Source organism: Scardinius erythrophthalmus, assembly GCF_964197995.2.
Source record: "Scardinius erythrophthalmus genome assembly, chromosome: 21".
NCBI lineage: Eukaryota > Metazoa > Chordata > Actinopteri > Cypriniformes > Leuciscidae > Scardinius > Scardinius erythrophthalmus.
In genome coordinates, this window is record NC_138241.1 from 28,976,611 (window position 1) to 28,997,376 (window position 20,766).

A 20,766-nucleotide genomic window follows, 5' to 3' on the forward strand; every position below is an offset into this window, starting at 1 on the left:
TGGCTGAAGTTTTTACCTTGGAGGTCAGGAAACCAAGTCTTGAGTTTTCTCTTAAAGTCAGCCTTCTCTTCTTCATTTTGGTTTAGATTCAGATACTGGTGAAATGAAAAAATAAAATAAAATTTAAGATACAATTGGTGGAAATAATATACTAATAACCTAAGAGAAAACTGTCTTTTGTTGTTGTGGACCTGGCTGATGTTTCCTTCAATGCCAGGAGACCAGGTCTGGAGCTTACTTCTGAACTCAGCCTTCTCTTCTTCAGCGTGTTTAGAGTCAGAAACTACTGAATTAACTAGTGTGCTTCCTGGGGAGGCAGTGGACATGGGTGCTTCCTCTTGGGACACAGTGGGCACTGATGCTTCCACTGAGGATGAGGCAGGCACAAGTGTTTCCTCTAGGGACATGCTGGGCAATGGTAACCAAATATTCAAGATTAAGAGAGAACAAATGTGTACTTTCAAGATCTGATAACAGAAAACATAATCAATGTTATTCTGAATGTTTAAAGGAAACGTCTTTTTTGGTGTCTATATTTGCAGCCCTGCCTTCAAAGACAGGAAACCAGATCTGGAGATTTCTCAAATTCACCATGGATGTCCTTTTTACATTTTTTTAATGTTTAATTTTATTTTATGAAATACCCACAGTCGCAGATATGTGGTCGGTGCCTCTTATAGGGGGTCTACAGTGATTCTGCAAGTCTTATAGTTTATCTCGGTTGCTTTGGTGCATTTCTCAGATCACAACTGAAATCACATCATCTTGTCACTTGTGCACCACATAAAAGCAATTTATCTTTTTTTTATACAAATTGCAAATGCTTCGGTACATTCATGCAATTGATAATGTACAACTGTCTGCTGTTTCCTACATTATCAACTCTTTATGTCATGATGATCAAAATATAAGCCTATTATACTATTTCTCTGTTGAATTGTCAAACTCCTCAAAACATCTAGGCATTAGTTCCTTGCATAAGTCATTAAATGCAAAATGGTTGACTAGTTGTCATAAACTGTTAAGCATGTTTTCAATACATTTCTATTACACTTTATTTTGTAAACGTGTCCTGAATTGATGAATTGCGGAGGTGTATTTAGAATTTCACTAATGAAGGAAATAATGAATTGATAAATTAGGAAGCAGCAAGGCAATTCATAATCAATAATCATTGGCAATTATGTTCAAAAGTAGTTATGAGAATTTCAGTAGTGATCTGAGAAATGTACCAAAGCAACTGTGATAAAAAATTAAGGATTCAGGAATTTTATACAAAATGTAACAGTGAGTCCTGCTGCTTGTCAATTTAACAAGATCAAATTCACCATGGATGTCCTTTTTACAATTTTTTTTAATGTTTATTTCTATTTTATTTTTATCCGTGAGCAGAAGCACTTTGACAGGAGGATAGAAAAACAGTTAAAGAAGAGTGGCAAGCCATAGGGGAGGCATCTACAGGAGTCATCATTATTCATAAATGGTGTTGATAAATAATGTTTTTGTGAACAACAATATTGTCTCTTTCTTCTTAATGACCCTCGGAATTTTAGAAAAGGGTTAAATTGTGTTTGTCTTCATAAAATGATATGTAGGACACTGTTTTGTAGCTGTATGATGACCAATAGTGAATAGTACAGCAGATATTTAATCGAGGATCCATTTAATTACACGGTGCTGTATGTCTAATTTGCTAAATATGGTTAATATCTAAATGTAACTTTATAGAAATTCACAACAACATATTTCACTCTGTATCACTCAGTCTCCTGTATATAAAAACATACAGTGAATATTCTATATTCAATATTCAATTAACTATTCTATAGTAGGTCATATATCATTACTTGTCATCTGATCCAACTGTGTATTATTTTTTAATTCACAAAAACAAATAGTCTTCTGTAGGCTGAAGTGAAGCCCAACTGAATATCTACAGATATTTTAATCCATAGTGCAGATCTACACTGTAACGTTTATATTTAAATGAACAAAAATCACAAAATTGGGCAAAAGTCTATGAACGGGACGGTTATTAATGTGTAAGTTTTGAGCTTCGATTTAATGGTGTTATTTCGCTGTATATCCCCCTACTGGACGCATCAGGAACAGCAGGGGCGTAAAACTGCTTGGGGCGTATATCTACCGGCTCCAGGTCTGCAGCCTCCCCATATAGTTAAAAAATGCTCTTCAGAAACCTACGGGTGACGTCACGGACACTACGTCCATATTTTTTTACAGTCTGGTATTGATTCAATAGAACGCGTGAGCGGCGCGGTGGCTTCACTGTTTATGACGTCATGAGCTGTCCAGTCATTCTATTTAGATCAGTCTGTCTTTAGACCATTATGATGTCAAAATAACTATGACGTCATAAAGAGGGTTTGGTAGCTATATAGACAGTGCAGACAAAATCGTATTTTGTAGAGAGTCGTCGAGTGAATGCAGGTAAGTTAAGCTTATACTCTTCATCTGGATGTTTCTTTTAATCAATTTTTATATGCTGAAATGTATGTAATTACATATCAATATTTGGTTATAATTATAATTAAGCCAGATGCAATTATATAATTGTATAATTAACCCTTAAACAGACAAGAGTGAAAAAATGATAAGCAAAAAATAAGTTCATGTCATTTTTTGTATCATCTGGACTTAAGTAAAAATATCCAAAAGAATCTGTGAAATATTTGATATATTTTGGATTTTAGGAGTTGTGACTCCCAGTTCATGTTGCCTGATAAGGGTAACTTAAGGACCAAGTCATTAATCTGTTAACTGGTACTGGCCTATCTGATCTAATGTTGACAAATTATATACCATTCGAAAGCTTACGAACTCAAGACTCCCAGGTCACCTTGCCTGCTTTAGGGTTAAGTAGGCTATAAATATCTATATAAAATGTCTAAATATTTGTATTTAAGACATTTTATATGTGTATTTATATGTGTGTATATATATATATTTGTTGATAATTATAGCCTAATTAATTATACAATTATAATTTGTATATATTTACTGATCATTAAAGTCTCTCTCTTTCTCTCACAGTTTTTCACAGATAGTTCACCGTTGCACAACGAACAGCCATTCGGTTATACACTTTTTTTGAACAACATGTCTTGCAGCCATCAAATATGCTTATCTATCAAACAGAGCATGTTCACCATGCCCACCTGTTTAAGAGAAATCGAACCCTTAAGCCCCTTAGATGAGCATGAGCTCGTCACAGCCCTCCTCGCAGGGAGGTGGTGGGCAATAATGGAGGTAGAAGATCGTTTATGCTCATCAATTGACAAGAATGGGTGTGGGCTCACTTCAGGCCAGGTGGGAATAGTGGAGGCCCCACAAGGAGTCCCAGACGGGTCCCCACAGGGAGCACCTGTACCTGCCAGGTCCCCATTCTGGAGAAAAGTGAGGATCCCAAATAACGTGCACACCACGTCCCCAGAGGAAGCACCTGTACCTGCCTCATCCTCAGAGGAAGCACCAGTGCACACTGTGTCCCCTAAGGAAACACCTGTGCCCAACTCATCCCAAGACGATGCATCCGTGCCCACAGCCTCCCCAGAGGAAACACCAGTGCCCACCACATCCTCTGAGAAGGCACCTGTATGCGCCTCGTCCCAAGAGGAAGCACTCATGCATGCAGCATCCCCCGAGGAAGTACCAGTGCCCGCTGCCTTTCCACAGGAAGCACCTGTACCTGCCAGGCCTTCATTCAGGAGAAAAGTGACGATCCCTGAGAATATGAGATTGCATCTGAAAAGGGATGTCATCTTGACTCCTTTGCCCTTGAGGCCCCCCAAGGGACCACCTACATTTGCCAGGACATCGAAAGGAGCACCAGTGCCCAGCACATCTCCAGAGGAAGCACCTGTACCTGCCTCATCCTCAGAGGAAGCATCAGTGCCCGCTGTGTCCCCTAAGGAAGCACCTGTGCCCAACTCATGCCAAGAGGATGCACTCGTGCCCACAGCCTCCCCAGAGGAAACACCAGTGCCCACCACATCATCTAATAAAGCACCTGTATGCGCCTCGTCCCAAGAGGAAGCACTCATGCATGCAGCATCCCCTGAGGAAGCACCAGTGCCCGTTGCCTTTCCACAGGAAGCCCCTGTACCTGCCAGGCCTTCATTCAGGAGAAAAGTGACGATCCCTGAGAATATGAGATTGCATCTGAAAAGGGATGTGCATCTGAAAAGGGGTGTCATCTTGACTCCTTTGCCCTTGAGGGCCCCCAAGGGACCACCTACATTTGCCAGGACATCGAAAGGAGCACCAGTGCCCAGCACATCTCCAGAGGAAGCACCTGTACCTGCCTCATCCTCAGAGGAAGCATCAGTGCCCGCTGTGTCCCCTAAGGAAGCACCTGTGCCCAACTCATGCCAAGAGGATGCACTCGTGCCCACAGCCTCCCCAGAGGAAACACCAGTGCCCACCACATCATCTAATAAAGCACCTGTATGCGCCTCGTCCCAAGAGGAAGCACTCATGCATGCAGCATCCCCTGAGGAAGCACCAGTGCCCGCTGCCTTTCCACAGGAAGCCCCTGTACCTGCCAGGCCTTCATTCAGGAGAAAAGTGACGATCCCTGAGAATATGAGATTGCATCTGAAAAGGGATGTGCATCTGAAAAGGGATGTCATCTTGACTCCTTTGCCCTTGAGGGCCCCCAAGGGACCACCTACATTTGCCAGGACATCAAAAGGAGCACCTGTGCCCAGCACATCTCCAGAGGAAACACCTGTACCTGCCTCATCCTCAGAGGAAGCATCAGTGCCCGCTGTGTCCCCTAAGGAAGCACCTGTGCCCAACTCATCCCAAGAGAAAGCACCCATGTCCACTGCCTCCCCAGGAAGCACATTTAATTCAGCAGTTTCGGACTCTAAACACGCTGAGGAAGAGAAGGCTGAGTTAATAAGGAAGCTCCAGACCTGGTTTCTTAGCATTGAAGGTAAAAACATCAGCCAGGTCCAAAACAACAAAAGATAGTTTTCTCTTAGATTATTATTAGTATATTATTTTCACCAATTGTGTCACTTAATGATTCTTTTTTAATTCTGTAGTTTCTGACTCTAAACGTGCTGAAGAAGAGAAGGCTGAGTTCAGAAGGAAGCTCCAGATCTGGTTACCTGGCATTGAAGGTAAGAAATTCAGCCAGCACCACAACAACAAAAGATACTGTTTTCTTTTAGATGATTAATATATTATTTCCACCTATTGTATCTTAATTATTATTTTTCATTTCACCAGGAATCTAAACCAAGAGAAGAAGAGAAGGCTGACTTTAAGAGAAAACTCAAGACTTGGTTTCCTGACCTCTGAGATAAAAACTTCAGCCAGGGCCACAACTACCATAGACACTAATTTTCCTTTCGTGGTCACACCGAGTTACGTCGTGACGACAAATGAGGTTTCGCTTAGAAAGCCTCTCACCTTCGAGGATTACAAAACGAGCCAATGGCAAGGAAATGCCATGGGTGTGCGTAATTTGCATAGCGTAACTCCGCCCCACCTCGTGGATATATAATAATAATAATAACTTTATTTTTATATAGCGCCTTTAAAGCAGCTTCTCAAGGCGCTTTAAATAATAGAACAAACAAATTTAAAATACAACACACAAAATAAAAAAAAAATAAAGATAAAATAAAATGTCAAGTAAAAGCTAACCTAAAAAATGCGTTTTTAAATGAGATTTGAAATGACTTAAGAGTCTGTGCATCTCTGATATTTGGAGGGAGTGCATTCCAAAGCCTAGGAGCGTAGGATGAGAAAGCCCTGTCCCGTCCAGTACACAAACGAGTCTGTGGGACTGCCAATAGACCAACTTGTGAGGAGCATAAATGACACTTGGGTGTGTATAAAGTTAAAGCGCAGACATATAGTGAGGTGCAAGACCATGCAGTGCCTTATATGTGAGCATAAGGATTTTAGAATCGACTCGGAACCTGACCGGAGCCAGAGCAAAGACTTTAAAATCGGTGTAATATGCTCATTTCTTAACAATGTACTGCACATAAGAGTCAAAGGACAGACTATCAAATATAACTCCCAAGTTTTTTAATTTAGTCTGTGCCTCCAAATCAGAGCCATCTATGTTTAAGATTAGTGAGCCAGCTTTATGGAGCTGATGAGGGGTGCCAATAAGCAAGACCTTAGTCTATACAAGGAAGTACGCTGGCAAATATGTTTTCACTTCAGAGCCAAGATAATTCTTCACTCCACAAGCCATTCTGAGATCTTCATTCTCTTCACACTTCGAGACGAGCTTCTCTCCAGGTGTTGGTGTGACGGCGATTTCCAGCGAGTGCACATTGCCTGCTGATCTGTGCAGTGATCTGTCAGTGTGTGTTTCTCCCTGGTCGCTTAAACACTCTGCTGAGTTTTTCCTTTCACAAAAGAGCTTGCGCATGGCACGTCTTTTTAAAGATGTCTCGCCCGTGCACTTCGGCACATTCTGCCCCGACGGCCCGCTGCTGCCTCCACCCAGCCGTCGGCACAGAATCCTCAGCTTGCTTGCTTGCACGCATTTCCTTGCCATTGGCTCGTTTTATAATACTCGAAGGTGAGAGGCTTTCTAAGCGAAACCCCATTCGTCGTCACAACGTAACGTCTCCATTCCCTACTCAGGGAACGAGGGTTACATACACAACTGAGACGATTTCTCTTAAACATTTAGGATACTCGTTAATTTGTTTTTTTTCCCCAGAAATAAATTCTTGAACGTAAAAATTTGTTCTGTCTTAATATTGATTATTTCCATCAATTGTGTCTTAATGATTTTTTTATTCCTCCAGTATCTGACTCTAAACCAAGTGAAGAAGAGAAGGCTGACTTTAAGAGAAAACTCAAGACTTGGTTTCCTGACCTCCAAGGGAAAAACTTCAGCTAAGGCTGCAACCACCATAGACATTGAGAGGGACCCACATTTCCCCCCAGATATTCAGGGTAATTGTCGAAAATGATCTCTTATTATGATAAATTATTTTCAGATTTATTAAAAACAAACAAACACGGTCTTCAACTAAGCTACTTTGTTTGTTATCCTCAATTTAGAATACTTTGTATATTTCTTTAAAATTCATAGACCCCTCATGGTAAAACAAGTAAAGTGATATGTCTTTTTTTACCTCTTTCCAGCTTATTAAACCTGTTTTTGTCTATTTCCTCAAAAGGAAAATGTAGGTGCAAGTCAGCGAAGTCCATGTAAAAAGCGGAGCATGTCTAAGGATACCAGCGAATGAACAAGGGAACGAAGCACCACCAACATTTGTACTTTGTAAAATGAACTGAATAAAAAAATGAAACTATTTATTTATTAGGACAATACACATGAATTAACAATGGTGTTTACATTTAAAGCCAAAATAGCTCATTTTCATGTATAAATAAACTATATTCTCTGTATTATAAATATACATTGAAGATAAACAGAGTATGCATGTATTTCCCGATTTGGTTTTATTTGATTTATATCATATTTTGTTTAATTATAAATATGCATAATGTGAAGATAATCATAGTATAAATGTGTTGCTTGAACAAAATATTAAAGTCACCATGAAATGGACAATTGGACAATTCTTGTTTTTATTGAATATTGCAATAAAGAAATGTATTATATAATTATATTAATAATTTATTATAAATGATTTATTTATGCACATCATTTATATATATAAATTAACGTGCCCTCGTCCCAAGGACGCAATTCTGAGAACCGCTTAGAGAAAACTGCATTGTATATACACACATAGGACCACTCCCACCATCACAATGCAATGGACATTGTGCAGGGATGATTTTTGTCCAAATTAATAAAGGCTAGAAATTATGAGAAAAAAGTCAGAATTGCAGGATATAAGGAGTTTAGAAATGTCAATTGTGAGATAAAAAGGCACAATTACCTTTTATTCAGTGGCGGAAACAAGCTTCAATACATCACTGAATTAAAACAGCTGACGAAAATAAGAGGTGGATCCTGTAAAATCTTTTATTAGCTTTATTATAATATCATCATCAACATCATATTCTGAGAGTAGAAAACCAGCTACAATCTCAGAGTCTTGCTCACATGAGGCATTCTTAAAAATCTAAGTGGTTAAAAAAAACATTCAAATCAGACAATCTCAAAATCTGTCTCTTAAATCGCAATGTCCCTCAACCTGTGACAGACCGGCTTATTGTTTCAAAAATGAGCTCCTCACTTCCGTTTAACTTTGTTAAGGCGTTGCTGTTGTTCTCGACGGCGATTAAGAATCTTGGTGCTGATGCGGAGTTTGCGCATTCGCATGGCTCGGATCCGTACCTGATCATCCCGGGGAATTTTCCCACCTCTTGCCAGGATGTGTTTTAGGCGATCCTGTGACGTCTTGGTGAGGGTGAAGTCACAGATGGTTGCGTGGGGCTCTGACCCTACAGAGCAGTGGCGGATGCGAGGGAAGTAGCCTTCAGCCCATACTATTATCTTGTACTCACCTGGGTTTAGCAGGCGCCAGTAATCACCATCTAGAGCTACAAACATGTCAATCAAACATTATTATATCCTGTATTGACTAAATGTAATTGCTTCAAAGAGGACCTATTAACCCTTAATCGCTGTTTGGGGTCATTATGACCCCACTGGACTTTTCTTTCATTTTTTAAAAATGTTACCTTCATATCAGAGGCATGAAACTCTGGGACTTTTCCTAAATAACCTATCTAAACATGCACAAAAAAACTGGGCTTGATTTGGTTGTTCTAAAGGTGTGTAAAAAAAAATTTACCGTTTAAGCTGTTTGGGGTCAAAATGACCCCACATTGAAAATGAATGGGAAAATGAAAAAAATGACTTTTTTTTATTTTGTTTGTCAAAAAAATAAAATTAAATCCATTATAAATCTGAAAATTTATACATATAAACCAAGGTCTGGTCCTAGAGCATAAATAAAAAGTAGAACGAACTTTCTATCTCATACACACACACACACAGACACACACAAACACATAAACAAACACACAAATGTATGTGTTTGCAACAGAGAGCATTTTTACAGAAATTGGTAAATAAAATAAACAAAACTGGCATAAATCTAAAAAAATTTACATTTAAATCAAGGTCTGGTCCTAGCGCATAAACCCAAAGTGGAACGAACTTTCTATCTCATACACACACACACACAAACACACACAAACACACACAAACACACATGTATGTCACTGCAACAGAGAGCATTTTTATAGAAATTGGCAAATAAAATAAATAAAACTGGCATAAATCTAAAAAAAAAATTACATTTAAATCAAGGTCTGGTCCTAGAGCATAAACCCAAAGTGGAACAAACTTTCTATCTCATACACACACACACACACACACACAAACACACACGTGTATGTCCCTGCAACAGAGAGCATTTTTATAGAAATTGGCAAATAAAATAAACAAAACTGGCATAAATCTAAAAAAAAATTACATTTAAATCAAGGTCTGGTCCTAGAGCATAAACCCAAAGTGGAACGAACTTTCTATCTCATACACACACACACACACAAACACACACATCTATGTCACTGCAACAGAGAGCATTTTTATAGAAATTGGCAAATAAAATCAACTAAACTGGCATAAATCTGAAAAATGTCACATATGCAACATGGAACAAGCTTGTTCACACACACACACACACACACACACACACACACACACACACACACACACACACACACACACACACACACCACAGTCATGTCATAGTGGTGACTTGTAATGGTTCTGCAAATGTATGTATAATAATTTGCAAAAGCAGATAATTCAAAATATATCAGAAAACAACAACAAATTCTAACTCTGACAAAAATACAGATTTTTTTATGTATTTCAAAATGTTTAAATAAATATTCACAAAATATATATATCAAAGTTGTGAGGAGAAGTTGAAGCATCACAAACAATAAAGTGAAAATGAATGAGTCTCTATGGCCCTCTATTGGATATATGTGGTCATTGCACTTTCTTTCTTTAATTATAATTTCTAAAGTTTTTCCACAAACTAGCAGATGTCAGTATTCTATCTCTAACACATAGAGCAATGTCCAAAAACTATTTAGATTTAATTAAGATCATCATTTAAGTGATTTTTTCTTTAAAAAATCATTTTTCATGAGCCAATTTATGGCCTAGTTATGTAATTGTGCAGTAAATAGGTAAAAAACTTCAAAATTTCCACAAAAACACAGCATAAATGTATAGTTGAGAAGTAAATAAAAAAAATGATATATAGTTTTCCATATAAAAAATGTATATTTCCTTATGCAATTGCTCTTTAAAAGTTTGGGGTCAAAATGACCCCAAACAGCTTAAATGTTGTCCTTTTTTAACAGCGATTAAGGGTTAAGCCCTTTTACAAAGATTTGTTTTTGGGGTCTACTAAAATCAGTGATTGGTTGGCTTGACAAGTGTGTTGTGATTGGTCAGCTGCCTCGAGCATGTTTCTGAAATGTCACATTCCTTGCCATAACTGCATATTTCAACTTGGATGGGAATTATTTAAATGAGGACGAAAACTCAAGACTACAAACGAGGCGTTTCAAAAATAGTGCTTACTGATATAGAGAATAACTCCCTTCCCTTTGGAGGGAACTTCACAGACCTTTTTCATGCTCAAACAGAAACATTACACACTAAAGAAAGTTGAAAATGTAAAAGAAAAAGCACAATATGTCCTCTTTAATGCAGTTTATTTGGCAAAGTGATTTTAGAGGTATACCAGATCTTATGTCATGGTCCAGGCCGTCCACCTTAATGATAGCATTTGCAATGCCAGCTTTAGTGTCCTTATCCCTGATGACGCCCTTTATACCTCTGTGCACCTGCAGTGGAGCGAGAGAGCAGATGAAAATGGAAAAGGTCAGGATCCTAGTAGGATCCATTGGGATCATGTTTCCGTACAGGACAGAGGGAAAATGAACTGACCTGCTCCATGTACAGCAGGAGGGACTCTTTGTTGTTCTCCCACTCGATAGGAAGCTCACTGGCATGTGGGAATTTATCACAGGACAGTTCTACAGTTATTTCGAAACAATTCGTGTGGAGATAACTAAAGTCATTCATGCCTATAAAGCAAAAATAAAATAAGAAAAAGAATATCATATAGAATATCATCAGTACATAAAGCCTTTTATGTAATGAGCATGAAACCAGGATTGACACTTAAAAAACAAAATGAAGAATTATCAGTATTAATAATTAAATTGTGCAATTAAATTGTTAGATTATAAAATTAGTAATTATTTCATTGTTTACTGTTTCATTTAACATTTTAATTCATAATTATTACATTAATAAACAATTTCTTCATTTTATTTTTCAATTGCATTTTTAGTCCTCCATATGGAACACAACTAATATCTGAATATCTTCAGTCTACATGCTCCTAAATATATTCTGTGGACCTCTATTTGAATACACATGTGTCATCTCTTAAAATGCACTTTTAGAAAGCACCCTGTTGCAAATGAATATTGAATATTTACTCACTCCCTGGAACAGTGTGCCAGTCAGCTCCATTGATGATGTTGTTGTGCTGTAGGAAGTCTTCTGAGTGGCAGATCCTCCGATCTGGGTTTGCCATCACTAGATTGGTCGAGGCATAGACGGTAGCCAACCAACGGAAGAAATCGTCGTCTGCGGTGGGAGTGTCCTGGCGAGGGATCCAGTCACGTGTGCAGTCGAAAGGGTAAGTGACCACCAGCTCCCCCCCGTGCAGATTAGCACTCAGTACAAAAGGAATATCTTGCATCCAGCTGATTACAGCACGAGTCTCCGGGGCAACCTTAAACATGAATGCACGAATAGTATAAAATATACAATAATTATTCATTTTTACATTTGTGTATACATACATTTTTCATGTCCCTGTAGCTCGGAATTATCCCGTGTGCATTTTGCCAGTACGGGTCACATATTTTGAAATCATTCTAATATTGTCAATGTTGAAAACAGCTGAAAACACGCAGCTTCATATTTTTGAGGACAACGTGATACACTAGCCTACCATTAAAAAGTTTGAAATAAGTAAGATTTTGTTTTGCAAATTAACACATTATTAATTAAATAATTTTTTTTATTGTGCATTAAATTAATCAAAAGTGACAGTATAGACATTTATAATGTTACAAAAGATTTCTGTCACAAAAACGTTCTATTCATCAAAGCATCCTTAATTATTTTTTTTTTTATTAAGGTTTCCACAAAAAATATTAAGCAGCAAAAACGGTTTTCAACATTTATAATAATAATAATAAATGCCATTTTAAAAATATATTAAAACAGAAACTAGTTCTTTTTCAAAATTGTAAAAATATTACTGTTTTTACAGTATTTAAGAAACATTTTTTACTTAATTATTCCTAACATCTGGTAGTGTATATGAAAAAATATTTATTTAATATATAATGTGTAGCCTACTATACAACAACTTTATGGACACAACTGCTATCTCAGAATGTGCTTTTAGACTGTAATTAGAGGGTCTGGGTCTAGTTCCTGCCCCCATTGCCCCTCCCCCTCAGGCACAAAAAAATCTTTGCCTGTAATAATAATCTCATAATCCACAGAAAAGATGATCATTTTGTGTTCTTTTATTACGTTTCTTCACTTTTGAGTCTCCCTCAAAGATCTTTCATGATGAAGAGTGAATTTCATTTCTAATCTGTGTATTGCGGTGTGTTTTCCTATCAGAGGCCCAGCACAGGGAGCTTCAGCTAAGAGGAAGTGCTCACATTCTTCACAGATCTGCTTGACCCTGATTCCCCTGTGCACAATGTGTCCTGCTCTACAAGGCAAAGACTATTATTGTCTATTGAAAGATTTAAAGTCACCATCAAATCTAAATGGATTTTTTAAGATTTATTTATGGAATATTGAGGTATTTATGATTTATCCGTGCAAATCTTTTTTTTTTTTTTTTTTTTTTTTCATGTGCTCTCATAATCTTTAACCAAAGTGTTCCCCTCCCTCTTACAGTGACATCTCTTCTCTTCTCTGATGACGTGTTTACTGGCGCAAAGAGGCGGGACAACCTGTCACTCACATGACATCACAGCAATAGCAAAGCACAACCATCTAACCATCCAATCAATTCCCCATGGACAAAATCAAGTCCTGCCCTACATTTGAGCTTGTTCGAGAAGTTTTACTTGGATATAAATCACAATAAGGTAAAAAGATGGACTTTAATAATTGTGACACTTAAATCTGAGATTTTCTGTGCCTCCAAATAAAGCAAACATTATGAGGATACACTGAGAGCAACGTCTGAAAGAGCTTAAGACTCTGCTTTTTTCTTAGGCAAACAAGATGGATTACTTTGCTTATCTAAAAATTACCACAAAAAAAAAGACTATTTGTGAAAACCAGGGGCTGGGGAGGGGCCAACTTAAAAAAACATTTTTATATATGGAGGTTCAGAGTAGTGACAACTGCATTCTATAACCAAACTTACACCCGTAAACTTTGAGACTCATAGCCTCATTTTCGGTGTGAACAGAACCGAACAGGACAACTAGTTTTCTGTAACGTTACACAGTGTGAGAGAGACACTCTTTGCTGAATGCACGTCCACAAAAATGTGGATATAACTTGCGTCATCTGAAGGTTCAAGTTTTGACTCAAATGCTCTGCTTTCACTCCGGTATTAAAGCTGCTGTCGGTTAATGGATGAACATGCATCTCTACATTTGTCGTTTCAAATGTGATAAGACAGTTTTATTTACGTCGCCATCTTTGATATGACTTTAGTCACTCTCACTGCGGTTACAGTTGACCGCTCCCGTTGCATGTTCATACAATCATGTTTTTATATATTTTTTATATGTTTTTATAATCATGTGCTTTATACAATAGAAATAGGTTCAAAGCAGCTTCACAATAATAAACAGGAAAGTTATTAATGATGCAAACTTGATCAAATATGAGACAAGTTCAAATTCTGCTGTAAAGCAGCTGTAGCAAGATAATAGTGTCATTATTCTATACAGACAGTGTTTAGCTGCTGTGTAAACAGGATATTTCAACACTCAAATTTTCAAATTATTCTCAAAACTGGCCTCATTTTAGTGACATTATCAAGGCCATTTCAGCTAGAAAAACAAGAAAGTAATGTTTCTAAAGTTATGTCATTATTAATTCATGAGCACAAACGGAAATGTCTATGTATTGACTAATGACGCACCCCTGGAGACAACAGCACCCAAAGTTTATTATAAGTAGGCTACACATACCAAAAGAGCATGATAATGCTTACGTACTAATGCTTCGGTTGAGGTGTAGTACTCTGGCATGGGAATGTAGTGGTTGCTCACTCTCCTCTTGTCCGTGGCCAACTCCTGAGCGTCCCACATGATGTTGTTGAGGTCAGGGAAGTTATGGTTCATGTCAATGCCCTCAAAGCTGTAGCGTCCAAGAGCCCAGCCAGAGAGTTCTGAGCCCTGTAGAAACAAACACATGCACGATTTAACAATCTAAAGAAGCTTTTTCTACTATAAATGATCTTTTGTGCAATGGAAAGTTTCCATGGATGTTAAAGGAGAACTCCGGTCAATTTTAACATTGAGCTAATTTTTTTGTACATTTGGAGTGCTGTCAATACAGAGAACAACGACAAAAATCGGTGTTGCCTACACCGAGTTATTCTATTTTTAAAATTTGCACCCTGTTGACTTCAATGGGGCAAGTACTAAACCTGCTTTTAGCCTCTTAACATCCTTGATGTGTCATTACAAGTGCACAGGTCATGTGAGTGATTCCTTCAGAGTGAACACGAGTGAATCTGACTGCAGTAGATGTGAAAGAAATGTATAAAAATGATGTTAAGTTAAGCCAGCGCAAATACCTGTGTTTACATCCTGTTTTCGGGTGAAGTCCAAAGTAGTCGATTGCCGAATTCACGCGTGTGATCATAGGTAACTAAACCTATGCATGTGAACTCGACAATCGATTACAATGGACTTCGACCGAAAACAGGAATTAATATCTTTCACATCTACTGCAGTCAGATTCACTCGTGTTCACTCAGAAGGAATCACTCACATGACCTGTGCACTTGTAATGACACATCAAGGATGTTAAGAGGCTAAAAGCAGGTTTAGTACTTGCCCCATTGAAGTCAACAGGGTGCAAATTTTAAAAATAGAATAACACGGTGTAGGCAACACCGATTTTTGGCGTTGTTCTCTGTATTGACAGCACTCCAAATGTACAAAAAAATTAGCTCAATGTTAAAATTGACCGGAGTTCTCCTTTAAAGGTTCTTCGTGGAACCTTTATTTTTAGGAGTGTAATGTTCTTCTCACATCAATTTTTCAGTTTTGGCTTACCTTCTCATAGGCTGTTTCATATCCGTCTGGGTTCATAGATGGCAACAGATGGATGCGTGTGTCCTTTACCAGTTGTATGACACGCTGATTGCCTCGGTTGTATTCACGGCAGATGTACTGCATTAGATTTAGCAAGAGCTCCCGGCCCAAAACTTCATTCCCATGCATCCCGGCAACATAGCGAAACTCTGGCTCACCTATAAGCAAACAGTGAAATCATAAACAGTGAAAAGTGTGCAATTTGGAACAGGAATTAATTTAAAATCACACATTTACACCATTTTACATCCATTATGTGATGTATTTCAGAGTGAAACAGCGTACAAGAAAAAATAAGATATAAATAAAAAAATATAAAAAAAGAAGAATAAGACTCTTTATCCCTTCAGATTTGTATCATGAAAAAAATTATACCTTATAGAGATATTAAACAAATCAAATTGCTGACGATCTGAATTATGGAATGTTTATTCTGGCCAAATGAATGATGAAAAGCAGATGTGTGACACCAATGTGTTACATAAAAGTATGATGAATGTACAAAATAAAGCCTAAAAGCAAAGAAAACATCTTCTTCTATCTGTGTCAAAGGGAAAATATTAAAAGGGCATGCACAATAAAATTCTCTGCAAAAACACAATTGGTTATTTAACCAGAATATATGTGTGTGGACTATTAGGTTCAGGGATCTGAATAACAAGCCCCAGGGTCTTAAAGTGAACACTTACCAAGGTCATGTTTTCCTGGGTTATCGGATATTTCCATAACATAAAGCTTCAGTCCGGTATAGCTCCTCCCAATAGTGTAGATCCGTGTGATATTTGGACACTCGTCATTCACAGACTTCATTAACTAGAAGGAGAGTGACTTGTGTCAGTTCAGTTACATGAATAAGCAGGAAGACTAAGAAGGTCTAAGATCACTCTAACCTTCCTCATCTCGTTGTAATTATGGTGTCTGAAGTCAAGGTCATCTGTGGATCTGCTCTCAGTTTCAGAAAATTGTGGGCTGTCAAAATCTACACATACAGACAAGTTTAGTCAAACTTCACTTTTAACTGAATGACTATTCAATTATTTAATACTACAATATACAATCTACCAATAATGCTCTGTCTCTGTGTTGCAAGACCTACAGTGGCGGTTGACTGACTTGTGGAGGTTTTTGCCTGACAATAACTGTAAAGCATTGTAAATAAAAAAATGAAAGAAATACACTACCGTTTAAAGGTTTAGGGTCAGTAAAAAAATCCTACTTATTCAGCAAGGACAGTAAGGACATTTATAAATATAAGGAGATTTATATTTTAAATAAATGCTGTTTCCACAAAAATATGAAGCAGCATAACTGTTTTCAACATTGATAATAATTATAATAATAATAATAAAAAGTTTCTTCAGCACCAAATCAGCATATTAGAATGATTTCTGAAGCATCATGTGACACTGAAGACTGGAGTTATAATGCTGAAAATTCAGAATTGCCATCAGGAATAAATTAAAATTAAAATACATTAAAATGGATAAAAGTCATTTTAAATTGTAATAATTCTACAATATTACTGTTTTTACTGTATTTTGCAGCATGAGACTTCTTTCAAAATCATTAAAATGTCTTACCACCCCTCCGAACGTATAAATTGGAGTGAATGCAAGGAAATACCTTTATATATATGTATATATGTATATGTATATGTATATATGTATATATATATATATATGTATATATATATATATATATATATATATATATATATATATATATATATATATATATATATATATATATATATATATACATACATATGAAGAGTTCAGATGCAAAAGCCTCTAAGTGCCATCTGAAATTTTCTTCTAGAATGATCATTTTTATCAAGCTCGTATATTTAAGTTCAGTAATTTCACTTAAATGTCAACTCATAGGTAATTTTCATTGCCATTTAAGTGAAATTGCTGAACTTAAATATACGAGCTTCATAAAAATGATCATTCTAAAAGAAAATTTCAGATGGCACATAGAGGCTTTTGCATCTGAACTCTTCATATATATACTGTATATATATATATATATATTGGCAAAACCTAGTTTTTACATGCCACGGTCTTGACCCAAATATTTCAAAGTACAGTAGTGTAATGTAGAACCTGGCATTGGGCAACCCAGCACTTCAGCCCGCAGACAAATGGTGCCATTGCTAAACCAGGTTTGTGGGTTAATGCGAATGTACTGGGCCACTGAAGGCTCAGGAAACAGAGCCAAAACCGGCGTCTCCAAATCTTCATTCCCGACAAACACCTGCACAGAGATTCTGAGATGAGGAGAGACAATATAGCACACATACAGAAAAGAAAAAACATGGCACATGCGGAAAATTCACTTTACAGACTGAAGGCTTTAAATATTTATATGCGCCTCGACTTCTTAGCCCTATCTTACAGGGAAGCTTAATGATGCAGATTTAACAAATGTAGGTTAGCAGGACTTATAAAACTCATAAACTTACGGCCTCCTCTGATCCATTCATGCAGGGCTGCCATACCGATGAGTCATTACTGAATTGCACCTTATATGTGCGGACCCAGTTCAAGCTACACACACACAAATAAAGATTTTTGGTAAGACATATATAATGAAAATAAAAGGTTTGTAAAAGCTGACTCTTGTGAAAAAGAAGTACACTTTAGCATACTTTTGAAAAGAGTACTTAGTGTGGAAATAATATACTTTAAAATAATAAACTAAAGTGTGAACTGAATGCAATGCAGGACTTAAGTACATCTTTATTTAATTTCGTAATTACTTCTATTGTCCTTATAGATGTGTACTGCCATATGTACTGACAAGCATATTTGTAATTACACATTTACACATTAGTTTAATTAGGACAATTAAGCTTTAAACGTGCCTTAGAAAAAAAAACATTACTGGTGTGCATCTTGAGTCAAAACATTGGCAAGTTGCTTTCAGTTAAAACAGCTCAATTATGCATTTTAGTTTAAGACTTGGCTCAAGTAATAATTATAGTAATTTCAACAGAGTGCCACTATTTTGCAAGAACTAATAAAAAAATGTGTGTAATATGAACGATGACAACGTTGATGACACTAATGATCAAAGACACACAATGACCTCCAGATAGAGTTTCGGCCCTGGAGGATGACGCCAGTAAAGAGTGTCGGTCTGAGAGCATCCAACTGCAACCACTGTTCCTGATCCTTCACCCCAGCACACCACGCTCCGTCATACTCATCATCATCCTCCAGACCGGACTGCAAACACACGTATGCAAATTCATAACATGCTCCCTCGAATCTACCTTCAAAATCTTCTTAAACAAGCACGCACAGTGGGCTGACCTGTATATTAAGGCGTCCTCTGTGAGGACCGAGCCCGAAACTCAAATCTGAGGAAGACTGCAGCTGATCATCCGAGACTTTCAGAGACTCCAAACCCAGTGGTGGACAACCTGATTGAGATTTAGTCAAACAAATTCAAAGCTGACGAAATTCAGAAACTGTTCATAGTTTCTTATTAAGCCAGAGACGAGCCTAAGAATGTTTGAATAAAAGATAACAGTAAATGTGCTGTAATGAATCACATGGCAGTAACTTCACTTTTAAAAAGTGAAGAACATTTTATTAATCTAAAGAACCTTATTCCACTATAAAGAACCTTTTGTGCAGTGGATGTTCTTCATGGAATCATCAATAACAATAAAGAACCTTTTATTTTTAAGAGTGTAGGCTATGCAACAATTTCTCTCTCTTCTCCAAGGGGTTTCATTTGGTGCACTTTTGAAATGACTTCAAGAACTGGTGGGAATACAGGAATGCTGAGCAAACAAATATCACACTGATTCACTATTGTTGCTTAAAACAACGCCTAGTGAATCAACATTATGTTTGTTGCTTAAGCATTCCTGTATTCCCACTAGTTCTTGAACTAATTTCGTCTTAAATATATAGCCTGATGAGAACAGATAACAAATGTAATTTTTTTTAACACAATGCAAACCATTAAGCACTGTGCATAGTGACTCTCAATAAAGGAATACGTATGTGCTGAATAGATACTAATAATACGAATATGTGCTGAATAAACGAATATGTTGAAGGGTAGACAATGCAGTTGGAACAGAGGGACAGTTGAAACACCTTAAATAACTTGCATGTGCATCACTCCTTACCTGTGATTTTTATTTTACACATGCATGGTAGTTTTCCACGATCAAAATGTGCATGGAAGTTATAAAGTTCTGCAATAGGATACAAGTAAGTGTGAACACAGGGTGATTGGGACACTTTTTGTCATTGAGATAAGTTGGAAAAAGCGTCCCAAAATCAATCTGAATTCACCCTATAATTTGCAGTTTCACTAGTCACTGTTCATTATAGGGAAGACTGTTATTTGGAACAGAGGCACAGTTGACACACCTTAAAGGCTTAATTTAATTGACCCAAAAATGAAATTTCTGTCATACCACTCCAAACTTGTGTGACTTTCTTTCTGCTGTCTGTGGAACATAGCAAACATTAAAGAAGATATTTTGAAGAATGTTGGTAACCAATGGTTTTGAATACTACCATTGACTTCCAATGCATTATCAAATAAAACAAAAATGACACATTTCTATGTTCCACAGAAGAAGAAGAAAAGTGCACGAAATTTGGGTGAGTAAATGTTTAAGTGTCAATTTTAATTTAAAATATCACTTTAACATAAAAAATATAGGCCTAATAGTTAATTTAGGGGGGAAGTGTTATAACGCCGTATAAAAGGACATTTTTTAAAAAAAATGGTTTGAATTTACTTCCCTCAACTCTCCGATTGATAATGAACTCGCCTGGTTTTACTCCATAGGTTTCTTTGTTCATCTGTTCTCCATCACTGGTATTCCTCTGCGCTTTTGTGTGGTCTTCAGCAGGGTTTGCTTTGTCCAAACTTTTAGTAACATTTCCATCCAGATTAAATATTGACTTTAAATCGTTCGATTCAGATTTAACATGATCACTGTCAGTCTGATTTTCAGATGAAAGACAGTGGTGTGTAATGCAAAGTATTATTGCAGCACAAATGTGTACGCTTTGCATAAGCATATTCCTTCTTCAATATATTTGTGTCCAAGGCTCCAAGCAGAATTTAAAAGTCAGAAATTGGACGCTTCGTAACATAATACCAGACTGCCACAATACCGTATATTGTAGAATAGACGCCGCGCGGACTTGATTCTTGATTGTGTTGTCAAGAAAAGTTTTAACCCTATAAAGCCTGTCATATTTGATACATGGATTTCGAAGACCTCTCTAAATTATCAACATGATCAAAACTTTGTTGCACACAATCTTCTACATGTCTTCTGGTCGACATAGACTTTTTTTAGTAGCCTAGCCTACTAATTAGGCT

General features: G+C 37.1%; 1 protein-coding gene across 1 annotated transcript; it reads right to left on the bottom strand.

Moving 5' to 3' along the window:
- Positions 1–7,869: 7,869 nt before the first annotated feature.
- cpxm1a (carboxypeptidase X (M14 family), member 1a) lies at positions 7,870–20,570 on the bottom strand. Its single transcript, XM_081351234.1, has 13 exons — positions 20,207–20,570; positions 18,720–18,829; positions 18,493–18,632; positions 17,867–17,951; positions 17,508–17,658; positions 16,293–16,381; positions 16,092–16,215; positions 15,364–15,560; positions 14,296–14,475; positions 11,525–11,819; positions 10,961–11,100; positions 10,755–10,857; positions 7,870–8,520 (listed from the first exon to the last, which is right to left on the bottom strand). Exons 1-13 carry the CDS (start codon positions 20,457–20,459, stop codon positions 8,210–8,212), a joined length of 2,178 nt encoding a protein of 725 aa, XP_081207360.1. The 5' UTR covers positions 20,460–20,570; the 3' UTR covers positions 7,870–8,209.
- Between the last annotated feature and the right edge of the window lie 196 nt (positions 20,571–20,766).

Excerpts from the sequence above, each read along its gene's own strand:
- cpxm1a (XM_081351234.1), bottom strand. The coding sequence starts at position 20,459 with ATGCTTATGCAAAGCGTACACATTTGTGCTGCAATAATACTTTGCATT. Across the intron at positions 18,830-20,206 it reads AACCTATGGAGTAAAACCAG|GTTGTCCACCACTGGGTTTG; the intron begins GCGAGTTCATTA and ends AATCTCAATCAG. Across the intron at positions 17,659-17,866 it reads TGAATGGATCAGAGGAGGCC|GTGTTTGTCGGGAATGAAGA; the intron begins GTAAGTTTATGA and ends ATCTCTGTGCAG.